General features: G+C 47.3%; 1 protein-coding gene across 1 annotated transcript in view; it reads left to right on the plus strand.

The window, feature by feature from the left end:
* The window catches only part of LOC132475417 (pyruvate carboxylase, mitochondrial-like), a 257477-nt gene that overhangs the window by 211285 nt on the left and 30296 nt on the right, over window positions 1–15896 (plus strand). The window contains exons 16-19 of the mRNA XM_060076545.1: window positions 6341–6497; window positions 9138–9378; window positions 11425–11592; window positions 12467–12548. Of these exons, the coding sequence (XP_059932528.1) occupies window positions 6341–6497; window positions 9138–9378; window positions 11425–11592; window positions 12467–12548 (648 nt within the window). The remainder of the gene's footprint in view (window positions 1–6340; window positions 6498–9137; window positions 9379–11424; window positions 11593–12466; window positions 12549–15896) is intronic.

Below are 15896 nucleotides of genomic sequence, written 5' to 3' on the forward strand. Positions count from 1 at the left end.
TGGGCCAGCATACCCACAATAAACATAATGGAAAACATTTCTAAGCTATATTTAACAAGTTGAGGGTACTAAATCATAAAATGACCATGACATGTCATCAAAGATGAAGAAAACATGCCACATTGAAATACTGGCTACTTCTGCAACTTTGAGGTCAGCCAGTATGTTCTTCCTTGAAATCTCCGTACTTGGTTGTTCCCTGACCCAGTATGGAGATTCCAATGTGATTCCTCATGGGATATAATTGCACTGACTCAGCTCATATTGAGCCTGTGGTCAATCTGTATCAAGAATCTGGGAGCAAGCGTTGGGTTTGAGTGTGGGAAGAATGTGGAGGGCGGAGACCACTCTATCCAATCAGCGCTTGTTGTCCAAGTTGAACATCATACCTTTAACATACATTAAGATATGTCAGGCCTCTTATTAGCTTACCTTAGGGAAGGCTTAGAACCGTAGGCCTCTAACAGTGAGTTTCAGTGGACGACAGGGCCAGGCTGTATCGGGAGCTCAGGACTGAGACAGTGGAGGGATCAAGGCTTGATACGGCTGCTTAGTGAGCCACTTTGGGCTGGGTTCCAGACCCTTGAATCCCCACGTGCAGGCTGGCCACGAGTTTGCACAGAACAAAAGGGGCTATCGGTGTCGATTCATCACGGCCGTGTGATTGACGGTTAATATTCTCCCCGGCTAGGGTTCTTGAAGATTGGCATCCTGCGTCGTAGCCCGGCGCCACCGCTAATGGCGGCGTTCGCGGCGCGAGATAAACAGCGGTTGTATTTCTAAAGGATGACTATCTGAAGTTGAAACACGGCTTGCTCGCTCCTCGCTCCTCGTCCTCCCTCCCCTTAGCTCCCGCTCCCCTTCCTGCCACACCTCAACGCATCCCTCCTCTCCTCCCTCCCTCCCTCCCTCCCTCCTCAGCCACCTCCCCTCTCTCTCCCTCCCTCCCACCCTCCCTTCCTTCCTCCCTCCCCACCCACCTCCTCCCCTCTCTCTCCCTCCCATTTACCTCCCTCCTCCCTCCCTCCCTCCCTCCCTCCGCACCCACCTCCCCTCCTCCCCCTACCATTACCTCCCTCCCTCCCTCCCTCCCTCCCCACCCACCTCCCCTCTCTCCCCCTTCCTTTTACCTCCCTCCTCCCTCCTTTGGCATTTGCACACACAGTCAATGGACACGTTCCCCACGCGCAGCGTTTGCATAACGGTAATGCAGCTAAGCCTCCCCTGCTCTGTAATTTTCGCGTTCAAACATGACCAAGTGACCCTTTCTCGGGCGCCGCTCGGAGGAGACCTATGTCGTCTTCACAGGAGGCCCACCACCAATAAGCTCACCGTGAATCCAGCCCCCCCCCCCCCTCTCCTCCTGGGGTGGTCTGCCCTCCTTGTTAGAAGACACAGACCCGGGCTTTGTAGAAGACCCTCAGTGCAGGGACGGCCGCTGTGATGTCTTCGTGCCATGTGCAATTGCTGTGAAATTGGACCCCTAGAAAAAGACTTGAAAAGGAAAGGACGCGTGTTGCACCGGAACGGGTAAAACGAGGCTTGAATCATGCAAATGGTCAAACTTTTGATGATCCGTGGTCGTTGCCTTAAACAGGTCCTGATGTCCCTGTTGGTTGTTCTGTTGTAACACAGGGATGAGAGGGAGGCGTGTTTGGATTGGTGTCTCTCTGAATGGTTGTGATGACAATGTACAGGACTGCGGTGTTCAGGGTTTATAACGTTAGCCCGGAGAAGATAATCGATCCACATGAATGTCTTTTTCATTCTGTTGAATCTATGCATTTCTTATTTAGTTATATCCAAACATACAGCCAAAGCTAAAACACACATTCTACCGACATTTATACAGCATAGTCAAGAAGCGCATTCGGATAGAAAATATTTACATCGCGCATCTACATCTAAATTCTTCAGCAAATGAATAAGCCGTATTTATACAGTGTATTAAGAGCTTGTTTATATAGCGTACTTATATCGTTTACTTGTAAGGTGTTTTATAATGCATTTGTACAGCATTGCTCAAGCCACTGCGTCCCTCAAATAGGTTAACGATAACACAGACACACACACACACGCACAATGACTCTGTGCATATCCCAGGCAGTGTCAACCATGCAAGGAAAGAGCTCAGTACTTTAGCTGGGAGGGGCCCAAAACAAACAAAGAGACAAAACCAACCAAACGCACCAGAACTCCTCACCCTGCCAGAGAACCTCCTCGCTCTCAGCCAGAGGGGAAGTACCAATTATTTCAGAGAGAGGGGAGGACCGCAGAGTCTCAAAGTTGTAATTGTGGAGCAGCTGTCGTCGTGGTCGCTGCCGCTGACCCCCTGTCCAGACGAAATCCAGTCATTACGCACTGGATAGGGAAGACTCACCTGGGGTCATTACCATAATAAACAAGGACCCTGATAGGGCGCCCCTCGAGGTGGGCACCCGTCTAGTTATACAGAACAGCCATCAGCGTTGATTTCACGTCACAGCTAGGGGTTGTCTACTGACGAGGCCTGAAGTTACACCAGACACGGGGAGACTTTCGAGTCGACACCGATTTGTTTTCCTGAAACTTGCGTGGACTTCAAAGAAAGGCGGAGTTTGTGCATGGCCAAATGAGATGGGCTACTCGACTGTCACCGGGAGGAAGCCAGGGGTGGCGAATGCGGGCAAATTGCAAGCGACAGATGTGGTTGCTCCATCGGTCTCGCCCTGTGTTTTTTCCCGTCTGGAACATGGCCGCCGTTTGAACGGCGGGAAGCAGAGTGAGGCCGACGACTGGAAAGCCGATATACCAGTCTCGGACGCTTCTATTCTTCTATTCTTCGGCGAACGTTCGCACTTTGTCCGTGCTGGAAACAATCGTTCTTGCGGTACAAAGACAACATCAGCTAAGCCGGTTTCCTCCCTTTTCGGTTTCCCACTATAGCGGTTGAGCTGCAACTTTTTGCGCTCGTGATGTTTCCATCTGCAACGAAATCCACCCGTCCACCTTTAAGTGTTAGACCACTCTCCCCATTATAGAGTCTCTTGTATTTCAGCGCAGAGTAAATCATGTAGGGGTCCGGCCTTGAGATGTCAAATTAGTGTGAATCGTAAGCCTCTCGCTCCCGCAATAGCTCTCTATTTCTCTCTGTCGACTGTTTTGAAGAACCAGGCAGGGAACATGCAACACCTGCCTGCCTTCTCTTTGTTCGACACCCAACTTTTCCCATCACAGCGATGTTTCGCAACGTGATTCAATGGTGTCATTTGGAGAAGAGTTTATCCGCTCTCCTTATATAAGTGAAATTCGAGATTGAATGCTTTTTTTTCCAGGCGGCTGCCCTTGTTCTGAATAAAGGTGCATTGTTAAAAACAAAATGTCAAAAAGAGAACACCAATTTATAAACCCACTCTTGACATAATCCTTCTATTTTTCTGATAAACCCTCAAAGCAAAGAGTGTATTTTTTCAAATCTCATTAGGGTTAAAAATAGAGGGTATTATATGCAAAAGTCAGGGAGGGAAGCAAGACATTTCCATCCTTAATCTCCCTTATTAATTCAGCCCTTTAAGGCACAATAGGAGGACAGCTAGTGGTTACGCTAGGACCAAGGCGAGCCACATGCTAATCGGGGAGCCAAGGCGCATCCATCGGTTACACTGCCATTTGGGGGGGAACTCCTTTTGAAATGCCCCATCAAATATGGATCCGCCTTTGTTGTTTCAACACGCTCTTTGGCTTGAGGGGGAAGTCCATCAGCTAATACCCACGGTGCCTTGCTGCTGCCCCTGCAGGCCATGGCTAAGTGGGAATGAATGTTCTGTCAAGTGGTTGCGTTGGCTTTGTGATATATATATGGTGTATCTCTGGGAATACGATCACACCCTCACTATCTCTAATTTCACCATTGCGCAGAGGGGATTGCGACTTTATTAATATCCCAGATATTGCCCGTGGGAATCGCCTTGTGTTGGAATCTGGGGCTTGTCATAAGAGCATGGATTCGGCAGATCAAAGTACTGGCACTTATTGCGTTATTGATCCTTCAGTCTGTCAGCGGGGGGGGAACCGATTTGATTTCCATGAGGCCCCCCCGAACGAGGGGACGCGTCGATTCCGACGCAATCGTACGATCGGTCACTGTTGGAAGGAATCCATAGGAAGAACAGGGAAGAGGGCCGTCCGTGACGCCACTTGTATTTAAATGAGACAACCCTAACCACAGTGTTGTAACGTGTGGCGAGATTAAGGGTATTATACACTTCGAAGCGTGCAATGCGAACCACTTATCCTCTCTGCTCCGTCTCTCTCTCTCTCTCTCTCTCTCTCTCTCTCTCTCTCTCTCTCTCTCTCTCTCTCTCTCTCTCTCTCTCTCTCTCTCTCTCTCTCTCTCTCTCTCTCTCTCTCTCTCTCGCCACACAATGAGTGTTTCAAGTGTACACATTTGAATTGGTGGCTAGAGAGAGAGAGAGAGAGATGTGTACAGAATGTGGCCTGCAGTTGTTTTACGTGCTCGGAGGCTCCATGAATCATTGAGGAGATTATTCCACAGAGCTCTCTGAAGACCAAGCACTCCCCCCCCCCCCCCTAACCACCACCGCCATCCCAGTATAGCGTCTCCTCCTGTATGGTATTACAGGAGTGGGTGCATGCGTTTAAAAGTGGGTCAGAGGCACCAAGTGGGTTTCTATAGGGCAACATCTATCGGTGACTGAGGATGCGGCTGAAAGGTGCTGTGTTTGAACCCCGCTGTCTGCAGTCTACCTGAAGGGCTCCTTGTGCTAGAGGCCTTGCATACACAGTCTTCAGTCAGGGTGGAAAGTGCATACTCTGGATGTCTCCACCATACACAGCTTATGAACACACTCGCACAGAAATAGAAGAACTGCCACGTCTGCCGTTTTTTCACGCATTGGGAAGTCTAGTTTGGCGGGAGCGCTTTGCTCCAGTCAACACCCTGATCATTTGATGAATCAGTGGAGATGAGATTAAGCGCTGATACCGAGCCGTGTTCAGCATAATGTTTAATCGTGGCCGTTTGACCCGCTCTGTGCCCGTGGGTTTAAAGTTACAGCGGATGCGGTCTTGATCAAATAATTGACACTATAAAGAATGATGATCAATTATTGATACTGCGGCATCGACAGAGCTCCACGGTCTGCCGCCGGAGCAGAGTGAAACACAAAAAGACGAGTATGTTCGCAATGAATAATATCCCTCTCTCGCTGTCTCTCTCTGTCCCTGTCTCTGTTTCTGTCTCTATCTCTCTCACGTTCTCTGTCTCTCTCTGTCCCTCGCTATGTCTCTCTCTCTCTCTCTCTCTGTGTGTGTGTGTGTGTGTGTGTGTGTGTATAGGATGCTGAGCAACAGAGATTTAATGATCACAGGCAAGGCTTTCATACGATAAAACAGCAGCCCTCTGAAGGCGTGAGCAGTTTGTAGCTGATATGCTAAGCTAAGATATGGCAAGCTAAGATATGCTTAGTGGGGTTTAGCCATCGACTCGCTGCGAAAGACCGTGAGAGAGCGATGCTATCTGACGCCTTTCATTTGGTGATTTCATTCTGACTGTATTTCTCGGATTTATATAATAAAAAAAAAACTTTGATTTAAAATTACTCGGGTGTTAGAATTGGATTAGATCTTTGTGCATGTGTGTGCATGTGTGTGCGTGCGTGACTGTGTGCTCTAATGGTTGAGTCTGTTCGCAAATCCTGTACCAAGCAGTGAACATCTAACACTTTTCTGAAGAAACTTCATCGTCTCTGTGTTTTTTTTTTGTTTGTGTGTGTCTGTGTGTATGTCTTGTCTTGTCTTTATCTATATTTGTGCCTTTGTGTGCATCCGTCTTTGTCTGTGTCCTTGTGTTTCTGTGTGTGTGTGTGTGTGTGTGTGTGTGTGTGTGTGTGTGTGTGTGTGTGTCTTTCTCTCTGTGTGTGTGTGTGTCTTTCTTTCTGTGTGTGTGTGTGTCTTTCTTTCTGTGTGTGTGTGTGTGTGTCTTTCTTTCTCTCTGTGTGTGTGTGTGTCTTTCTTTCTCTGTGTGTGTGTGTGTGTGTCTGTCTTTCTCTGTGTGTGTGTGTGTGTGTGTCTGTCTTTCTCTCTGTGTGTGTGTGTGTGTGTCTGTCTTTCTCTCTGTGTGTGTGTGTGTGTGTGTGTCTGTCTTTCTCTCTGTGTGTGTGTGTGTGTGTGTCTGTCTTTCTCTCTGTGTGTGTGTGTCTGTCTTTCTCTGTGTGTGTGTGTGTGTGTGTGTGTGTGTGTGTCTTTCTGTGTGTGTGTGTGTGTGTGTCTGTCTGTGTCTTTCTCTTTGTGTGTGTGTCTTTCTTTGTGTGCGTGCGTTTGTTTGTGTGTGTGCGTGCAGGCGCCACCTTCGACGTGGCCATGCGCTTCCTGTCCGAGTGTCCGTGGAAGCGTCTGCAGGAGATGCGCGCCCTCATCCCCAACGTGCCCTTCCAGATGCTGCTGAGAGGGGCCAACGCCGTGGGCTACACCAACTACCCAGACAACGCCGTGTTCAAGTGAGTACACACACACACACACACACACACACACACACACACACACACACACACACACACACACACACACACACACCTGATAACCCTGTGTTCGACCAGCAACTCTGATAACGGTGTCATTGAGTCAGTCTCATTTGAACAAACACTCTCTGGGTTTAAAATGCTCTTAGAATTGAGTCTTTTCACTGCCAGAGTGAAAAGACTGCCAACGTGTCAAATCAATCCACCTTTTTCGGGAGGAAGCACTTCATTTTGGCCACTGCTCTCAGGTACACATATGGAAGCATATATGTAGCAAAATTCAAATGGCAATGCAATTTGCAATTTGCAATTCAAATTGTCATTACATTATGCAATTGACAATTCATTATGCTATTTTATAATGTAATTTGTAAATACGTTATTCAAAGTGTATTTTAATATGCAAAGTGACAATGCAATCCTCAATTAAATTTGCAAAAGTTATAACAATAAAAATAGAATAACATTTTGTCAAATTCTTTGAGTTCCTTTATTCAAATTGAAAAGCTATAGCGTCCCCGTGATTGCAATCCACTTCGCCACGCTCCGTGTGTTGCGATATTCAAATGACATTTCAATCCGCAAAACAAACGCTTTGCAAAAGATTTGGCAAAACGGAATCCAAAACGTTTTCCATAAAGTCAATATGCAAAGTGGCAAACGTATCAGCCAATCAGCGTATGGGCGGGAATTACATGGGCACAGACATACAGCTTCCCTCCCTTAGATTATTTAAACACACACGTATATAAAGTCTCTCACTTAGATAAACTCTCCCTCACACAGACTCTCACATAAATAAATGAGTTGCCTTAATATTAATAAAGGGACACTCTGTTCTTCTGAATCTAAATAAGATTAATACACACCCCATTCACACATATTGGTGTGTATTAAAATAAGTTGTATTTTGGGTTTTGTATTTGAAATATAATGTACACCACACACATTACACTATCTCTCTCGCAATCTCTCTTTCATCTCTCTCTCTCCCTAGCCTCATGTCTCTCCCTCCCTCTCTCCCCCTCCCTCTGTGTATTGTTTATCGTCTCCCCCTACTCCTGCCTGTGGCCTTTGGAGGGACCTCAGTCTGCAATGTGCAGATGATTGTGATAAATGGTTCTCATCTGTCCCCCCCCCCCCCCCCCATTTCTCTATCTTTCTCTTTTCATGTACAACGCCTCTTTTGTCTTTCATCTTTCTGTCTCAATATCCCTTCATTCCCCCACTTGTGCGAAAAGACACATGCACGCACGCACACACACACATAGACACCCAAACACGCATAGATGAAGTGGGGTGGCGTTAAATCACATTTAATCCTAACCCCGAGCTTCAAATAACCAAAGTGTAATTGGGTGTAATTGAATTAAGTTGTTACCATATTTCACAGGGTCAGCGCACTGCCTGCGTCACAATGAGGATGTTGTTGTGTTTATTTGTTCTTTGTGTCTGACTCGATGTGTTCGGGCCTCTGAGTCGATTCAACGCAGGATAGGTATTGATGTGTGTGTGGGTTCCGTGTGTGTCTGTCTGTGTGTGTCTGGTCTGTGCGGGGCCAACAGGAAAATTACAAACAAAGCACAGGTCGCTTAGCCTAGAGAATGCTACCAGGCTTATTTGGCCAATCCGCTAGTTTTAGACAGACAGACAGACAGACAGACAGGCCGACAGACAGAAAAAGAGAGACTAAGAGAGAGAAGATTGATGGACGGAGACGGAGGAAGAGATATCAAACACGGCAAATATAAAATAAGCTGATGTATGCATGCAAAACCGGCTTTTCCTATTATGTATGACATGGCATCCTCGCGGAGATACATTTTTATCCCGCCTTCGTAGCGTCCTGAAAACACACCTTCCCGTGATAAGACAACAATACTGTCGGCTTTTGCCAGCAACAGCCAGGATCATGAAATTTGTTTATAGCCGCTTTTCCTTTTTTTTGTGCCGCGAGTCTAGCTGTGCCAGCGTTACCAGCGGTACGAATATTCTGTTTTCCCCTCTCTCTGACTCTGGGGTTGGTTTGAGTGCTGGAGCCCCATAGGTAGATATTAAATGGCTTATCCCAGAGCACTATCCCGTTATCTGTATTGCAGTGTGCATTGCCAATGCACTTGGCTGTGTGTGTGCATGTGTGTACCTTTGCAAAAAAGAAAGCTTGTTTTCTGCGAACAAACCTTTTGTGTGTCTGAATATTACAGGCAGTAAGCCAGCTGTGCACGTGTTAATACCATGCACTCTAACTCTTCCTGTTCTCTCTCTCTCTCTCTCTCTCTCTCTCTGGTACACTTCCAACCATTCTCTACATCTCCCCTTCCCCCTTCCCCCTCCAACTTGCAATTCCTCCTCCACCCATCGCCCATTCCACTGTGTTCCCCTCCCTCCGTCTCCTCCTCCTCCTCCACCAATCAACCTTCATTTCCCCAAACGACCCCCCCCCCCGACCCACCCACCCACCCCTCTTCACTTCTCTCCCCCCTCTCCCCCTCCCACCCAATCTTCACTTCCCTCACCCCTCTCCCCCTCCAAACCCGTTCCTCCCCAAACCTCACGTCTCCTCACTCCCCCATTCCACCCCCCCCCCCCCCCCCCCCCCCCCCCTCACCCTTGTCGCAGGTTCTGCGAGGTGGCCAAGGAGAACGGCATGGACGTGTTCCGCGTGTTCGATTCCCTCAACTACCTGCCCAACATGCTGCTTGGCATGGAGGCGGCGGGCGCGGCGGGCGGCGTGGTGGAGGCCGCCATCTCGTACACGGGCGACGTCTCCGACCCCGCCCGCCAGAAGTACTCCCTGGACTACTACATGAAGCTGGCCGACGAGCTGGTCCGCGCAGGCACCCACGTCCTCTGCATCAAGGTGGGCGGGTGGGGGTCCCTGGCCCCGTGGTCGGGGAGGGCAGGGGGACGTGGCTGTTGTGCCTTTGGCTGGGCGGTTTTGGATGGGTGTTTTGTTTTCGGTCGCTTTGAGCTGCAGTTGGATAGGGATGGGCACCTAGGGATGGGCACATCCCGATCCAACTTTTCTACCCCTTCCCCCTCCCCCTTGTTTTGAAGGGGTAAAAATTGGATTGGGCCTTAATGTACCGACAGCGATATATTGGATACAAGTGCTGCTAAATGCCCTAAATGTAAATGAAGTTGGATCGGGATGTTTCCTCTTACGCCTTCCCCTTGCCCCTTCCCCTTACGCCTTCAAAACAAGGGGGAGGGGTAAGGTGAAGGGGTAAGCGAAGCGCTAACAGTCGCTAGGTTAACCCATTCCCCGTATACGGCAAAGATGGCTAGGATAGGATGCTACACAATGCCAAGTACTGTTTTAAGTGCAAGGACATACAACATACAATATTGCACATAGGGCTTACAAAGTTGCCATTTTAGATTTTGGGAGGAGTCTCCAAAACCGTGCTGTCTCTTCTGGATTGCTCGGGAACACCTCGACCAGTTCCGTCCAGGAATTAGAAATCTTCCTAGCTTTGCATTTTGCCAATCCATCCAAAATTCGGACGCCATAAATGCTTTATTTTTCCAACACTGAATGTTGATCGTTCACAACTTGGTCGGAGGTGTATTCGACTCTGACACAATAACACCGTGCGTAGGGCGGACCAATTTAAATCAGAAGGCACGACGTGTGTTCTCGCCGCCCGAATCGATTCCTTCATACGGGAGCATGACGGAATATTCTGGAACGTGAATCGTTGAAGTCTCTCACTGAGAAATTCGTAGACAGACTTGGCACAAAAGTCACGCCGCCTTCAAGTAATGAGCTTAACTTAAAAAAAAAAACAGGAAATAATCACCCCTGGAAAATTCTTCCATGGCTCTTGCTGAGTAACCTCGGGCAGGTCAGCCAAGCATGAAAAGCAATGTTCACCTCATCCCCCCGCATAACCAAACAGGGGGGTTCGGTTTGTAATGACGTACCGCTCTTTAAACACAAAATAAATTGAGTTTCTCTCTTGTTTGCGTTTGTGTCGTCCAAGTTGGATGAGGCGACCACATAGGAGGCCGTATATCAGCTTGGACGGAAGGAGAAATGTAATGTTCGTGATATTAATCGCTAACTCTAATTTGTGTCACACTTTATGACCGTTGTGAAGACAAGCCACTTCAATTCATTCGTGTCCCGCTGTTCAAAGAGCTTCGCAGACGTTAATTTACACTTCACTCCGGCGGGACGCAGGGAACTTTTACAGAACATGAATTTTAATACCTCAAAATTGAAACGTGGAGGAGTGTTTTGGTCTGGGGTGTGAACGGGGGCCGTAAGTCTGAGGGATAGCCCCGTGCCTTCGGGCTGGGAGTGCTTTGAATCAATGAAGACCAAATGTACACCTAATAAAACCTCCAAAGTTATTCAGAGGGGCTGTTGTGAACCTAAAGCATTAAAAAGCAATGACTACTTCAGTCTTTCATACCACCAAATGAACTGTAATTATTTCTTGGGGTGAGGAAAAAGCGTGTTGTTGTTTTTTTAGGGAAATTACAGTTTGTAGCGACGTCGGGTCTGGGACCCCCCCCCCCCCGAGGGGCATTTGTTTTATACAGTTCGCAGCGTGCCTCAAAGTGCTTTTTGTACTCTATTCATCTGTCTGCCTCTCTCCCTCTCCGCCTCTCGCTTCACTTTCTTTCTACATTTCGTCAATCTTCGTGCCTCTCGTTCAATTTCTCCTCTCCCTTTTTCACTCTTTCTGTATATCATTTGTATAAGAATGCATTTCATATTCTCTCCCTTTTTCTCTCTCTATAAGTGTGCCTTTACCCATCTCTAACAGTGTGCCTTCCTTTCTCTCTCTCTCTCTCTCTCTCTCTCTCTCTCTCTTTCTCTTTCTCTCTCTCTCAGAGTGTACTTACCTCTCTCTCTCTGAGTGTACTTACCCCTCTCTCCCCCCTCTCTCTCCAGGACATGGCCGGTCTGCTGAAGCCGGAGTCCAGTAAGATGCTGATTGGTGCACTGAGAGACCGCTTCCCCGACGTGCCCATCCACGTGCACACACACGACACCGCCGGCGCTGGAGTGGCCGCCATGTTGGCGTGCGCCGAGGCCGGAGCCGATGTGGTGGATGTGGCGGTGCGTCATGTTCCTCACCCCCATTAACCTCCTCACCACATGTGTTGTGTGGACCAACACAAACTGTATTGGGGCCATTTTGTTACATTGGAGAACATGAATTGGTCCGCACAAGAAAATGACTCAATGACTCAGCATTTCTTTTAATACTGTTTTAAAATGACTCCCCTGTTTCTTAATGTTTTTTTAAAGGCACCCAGTGCAACTTTATGTAAACATTCAATGAAAAATAAACATTCAATTTCTAGTCTTTTTTTACACGTAGTAAGTTTCAATAACTCCATACCATTACATATCGACATTCAAGGAGCCAAGATGAGACGTCGTTGTGTGATGAGAACTGATAGAAAATCGTAAACAACAACAATCGCCGGTGGGGAGAAGCCATTTTTCCATTGACTGGAAGCCTGCTTTATTTATTGTAGGTTACAAAAAATAAAGAAAATGGCGGCATTGTTGTTGTTATCGATTTTGTATCAGTTCTCACCACACAACGACGTCTCATCTTTGCTGCTTAAATGTCGGTATGTAATGGTATGGAGCTATTGAAACTTACTACGTGTAAAAAAGACTAGAAATTGAATGTTTATTTTTAAGCCTCGAAAGTTGCACTGGGTGCCTTTAAGATACAAAAACGGCCTCACTTAACCTTGGTTTGCTATGTTTTCATCCTTCTTGTTCACTCTAATTCCCAATACATGTCATCATGACATTTAAAAGCACTTATAAAAAGACCTCCCGCAGAACTGAAATGCCACGCGTTTAAGTTCCGAGAAATTGCCGACACGCTTGCCACAGTGGTGTATATATGGCGTATGTTAGGGATGGTGTAAGTAGGAGGGGGGTTTATGTGTGTGGATGTCCCCCCTTCCAGGTGGACTCCATGGCCGGGATGACCTCCCAGCCCAGCATGGGGGCCATGGTGGCCTGCGCCAAGGGAACCAAGCTGGACACCGGTACGTGCTAGCCTGTCTAATCTGTGCTAGGGTTTGGCTGGTTGCTATATGTGGCTCATGCACATATGAGCCACTACAGCGTTACTCATGACTTACAGCTAAACATTCATGGCGGCTATACTAACTGGCAGCTCAACCTTTGTAATTTAAGAATTTAATTTTATCCAATTAAATAGTTTGATAAATTTGATAAATGACAATTGGGACAATAAGAGGGCAAACCTGCAACACAGCAACAACACAGCATTGTAAGAATAAACATAAAATGAAATACATAGTATTATAGGATATATTTCATCGATATAATAATATCTTATCATAGTAAGTTAATGAAATATATCCCTTTCGTTTTATTAAATATCTTATGAATTATAGAAACAGCTCTTTTTTTTTAATGGATATTCCTCCTTGTTCCATTTGCTGTGAGCCGCTTGGCTTAGTTAGCTATGAGACCGAGCCAGGCCGGTTGGTCATTCATACCAATTCCCTGACCAGTCCGCTGGCAGGCTTAGGGACTTATCGTAAAAGGGACTTAACCATGACAAATAAATAAATAAATAGCACTGCAGTGCTTCTCGAAAAGGAGTTCATTTTTTTGGCGCGGTGGAATATATTGATTCACATAAAACACTTGAGACGGGCGTCGCAGCGGAAAGATAGGACTGATGATTTCTGTGTCGCTAGACCCGGTCCCCCGGTCGCTCTCGCCGTACCGCTCGCTTTATTTATTCATAGTGAATTCGTTTTCCTGTTCCGAGTTTAGGCGTGCGGTGGTGAAGGAAAGCTGTGTTCCCCGTGTCGCCGCCGTAGCTCAGCCGTAGGCCTGCGTCACTCTGGTTGTGCTCTTTCAGCTTCCCCGCCGGCAGATGCACGCACGTCGCTTTATTTATTTATTTATTTCAATATATCCGTCCTCCGTTACTCTCTCGTTCCCCGCCTTCCTTCAATTAGTACCTTATTTTCTCCGATGGCTTTATAGACCTATTTTGCCGTGCAATGACTTTCACCTCTCTCTCCTTCCACCCCTCCATCACTCTGCCCTTGTCTCTCTCACATTCGTCGTTCTGTTTGCCCTCATCTCATTCCTTCAGCCTCCCCTTCCATCCTTGTCTCCTGCCCTTGTCTCTCTAACACATTTCCTTCTGGTTCTCTCTTTGTTTCCCGCTGTCTCTCTGTCTCTCTTTCCATCTCTCAATTTCCCTACGAAAACAGTGCTTCCGATGGCACTCCATAAAACACAAGGCTGTTTGTTGACACTATCTTGTGGGCTAGCTTTAGGCCTTTTAGCTTAGAGATCCCTCCCGGGTTCCCATTCTGTCTTCCCTCCACTCTCCACGTTTCTCCTACCTCGCTCTCACCTCCGTCCCCCCCTCCTCCCGCCTGCGTTGTCTTCACACACCACCGGAGGAGGGAGTAGGTTGGAAGCTGCCCTCCAGCTCTCCATTATTTATTCTGTAGAGCCCACAGTCTAAAGCACAAGGCGCTCTAATTTGTGCATTAGTGCACATCAGCATGATGCCAAGTATCTCGAAACAATCCCACACAAACGGGGCGGGCGGGCGCGCACACACACACACACACACACACACACACACACACACACACACACACACACACATCAATGGCTGTGTTTTTGGCTTAATACATTCTTCATAATTATAACTTATAATTAAATAAGAAATTATGTTTACTCTTGGATGATTAAACACACTCACACACACACACACACACACACACACACACACACACACTTTCTACCCTTTTGCACACAGCCGTCGAGGGAAACGGACACAGACACTTGCACACTCGCACAAACAAATATGTGAAAGTCTGGATGTCACTTATCTGTCGATTTGACAAGGCAATATTCAGGCGTCACAACAGTGGACCAATCTGATAGAGCCGTCAACAACGCAGGAACACAGAGGAACCCGGCGCAGTGCGTGCACACAAACCCGTTTAGGAGTTTTGACTTTATTCCTCTGTTGGTTTAAGAGTGCAACCAACTCGTGCCCGTGCTTAATGAAGACGTGTGTGTTCATGGGATTCCCGCACAGCGATTGTTCTGTGGTGAGCCATGAGGCCAGGTCGGACCCTTCTCAGCCTTCTCCTTCCCTTTCCATCTGTTTCTTTATTTCTCATCCCCCACATTTTCTCCCCCAAATTCTATTTGTTGGATTTATTTTGTCCCCCTTGTCCCATTCTTCAACTTCCATTTGTCTTGCTTAGCTCATATCTGGGTGTGTGTGTGTGTGTGTGTGTGTGTGTGTGTGTGTGTGTGTGTGTGTGTGTGTGTGTGTGTGTGTGTGTGTGTGTGTGTGTGTGTGTGTGTGTGTGTGTGTGTGTGTGTGTGTGTGGGTGGGTGGGTGGGTGGGTGTGCGTGCACACTTTTTCATGCTTCAGTGTAACCCTTTGTCTCTGGTTTTTGTGTCTGTGCGTGTGTGTGCAACACAATTGGGGATTACCAGTCCTTGTTCTCCACGACAACAAATTGTGTAGCCTGAGTGTGTTTGTGTGTGATCAGTATGCCCACCGGCTGATGGACGGGGGAATTGATGAGTTTTGTACGCGTTTTATATTTCTTCCTCTCCGAGACCCCTAATACCCCCTCCTCTCCTCCTCTTCCCCTCGTCACTCCATTAAACCTCGTAAGTGACTGTTGCCGTGGTGATAAAACGACATGGCCGCCTCGCCTTAGGCAGGGACGTGTAAACTAGATAGTGTCCGGTCGGCTCCCGGGGGACCGGAGGAGCAACAGGATGATCAATAACGGCTTATCAATTAATACAGACTCGATCGAAGAGTAACCAAACCAGACCCCCCCCCAACACACACACACACACACACACACACACACACACACACACACACACACACACACACACACACACACACACACACACACACACACACACACACACACACACACAGTGAAAACCTTTTTTCGAGGGATACAACCCAACAGCTCCGATTGATCGGGCCTGGGAATCTTAGCGGGTGACATATTGACTTTTGGCTAGGGACTGGTTCTTGAGTGTTTCCTGTTGAACTTCCTGTTGTCAAGGATGTTATTGTAATTAGAACTTCTGTTTTTTAAGTAGGTGAAATGTCTACCAGTACATCTGTTGCCAGGGAAGGTCTTCTGTGTTCGAAGTCTGTTCATTTAGGATAGAAAAGTATGACTGGCTTTGATATATTTTGTGGTTACAGATTAATAATCAAAATGACAACTTCAGGTGAAATGTCTTTTGTAGTTTCTGGCTGATTATTATGTATTCCGTCAACATATGCAGTGTCGAGAATGGTGTTCAAATTAAAATAAGCAAGGGAAAAATGAATGAAATGTCA

This window comes from Gadus macrocephalus, chromosome 17, assembly GCF_031168955.1.
Source record: "Gadus macrocephalus chromosome 17, ASM3116895v1".
In the NCBI taxonomy this organism is placed as follows: domain Eukaryota; kingdom Metazoa; phylum Chordata; class Actinopteri; order Gadiformes; family Gadidae; genus Gadus; species Gadus macrocephalus.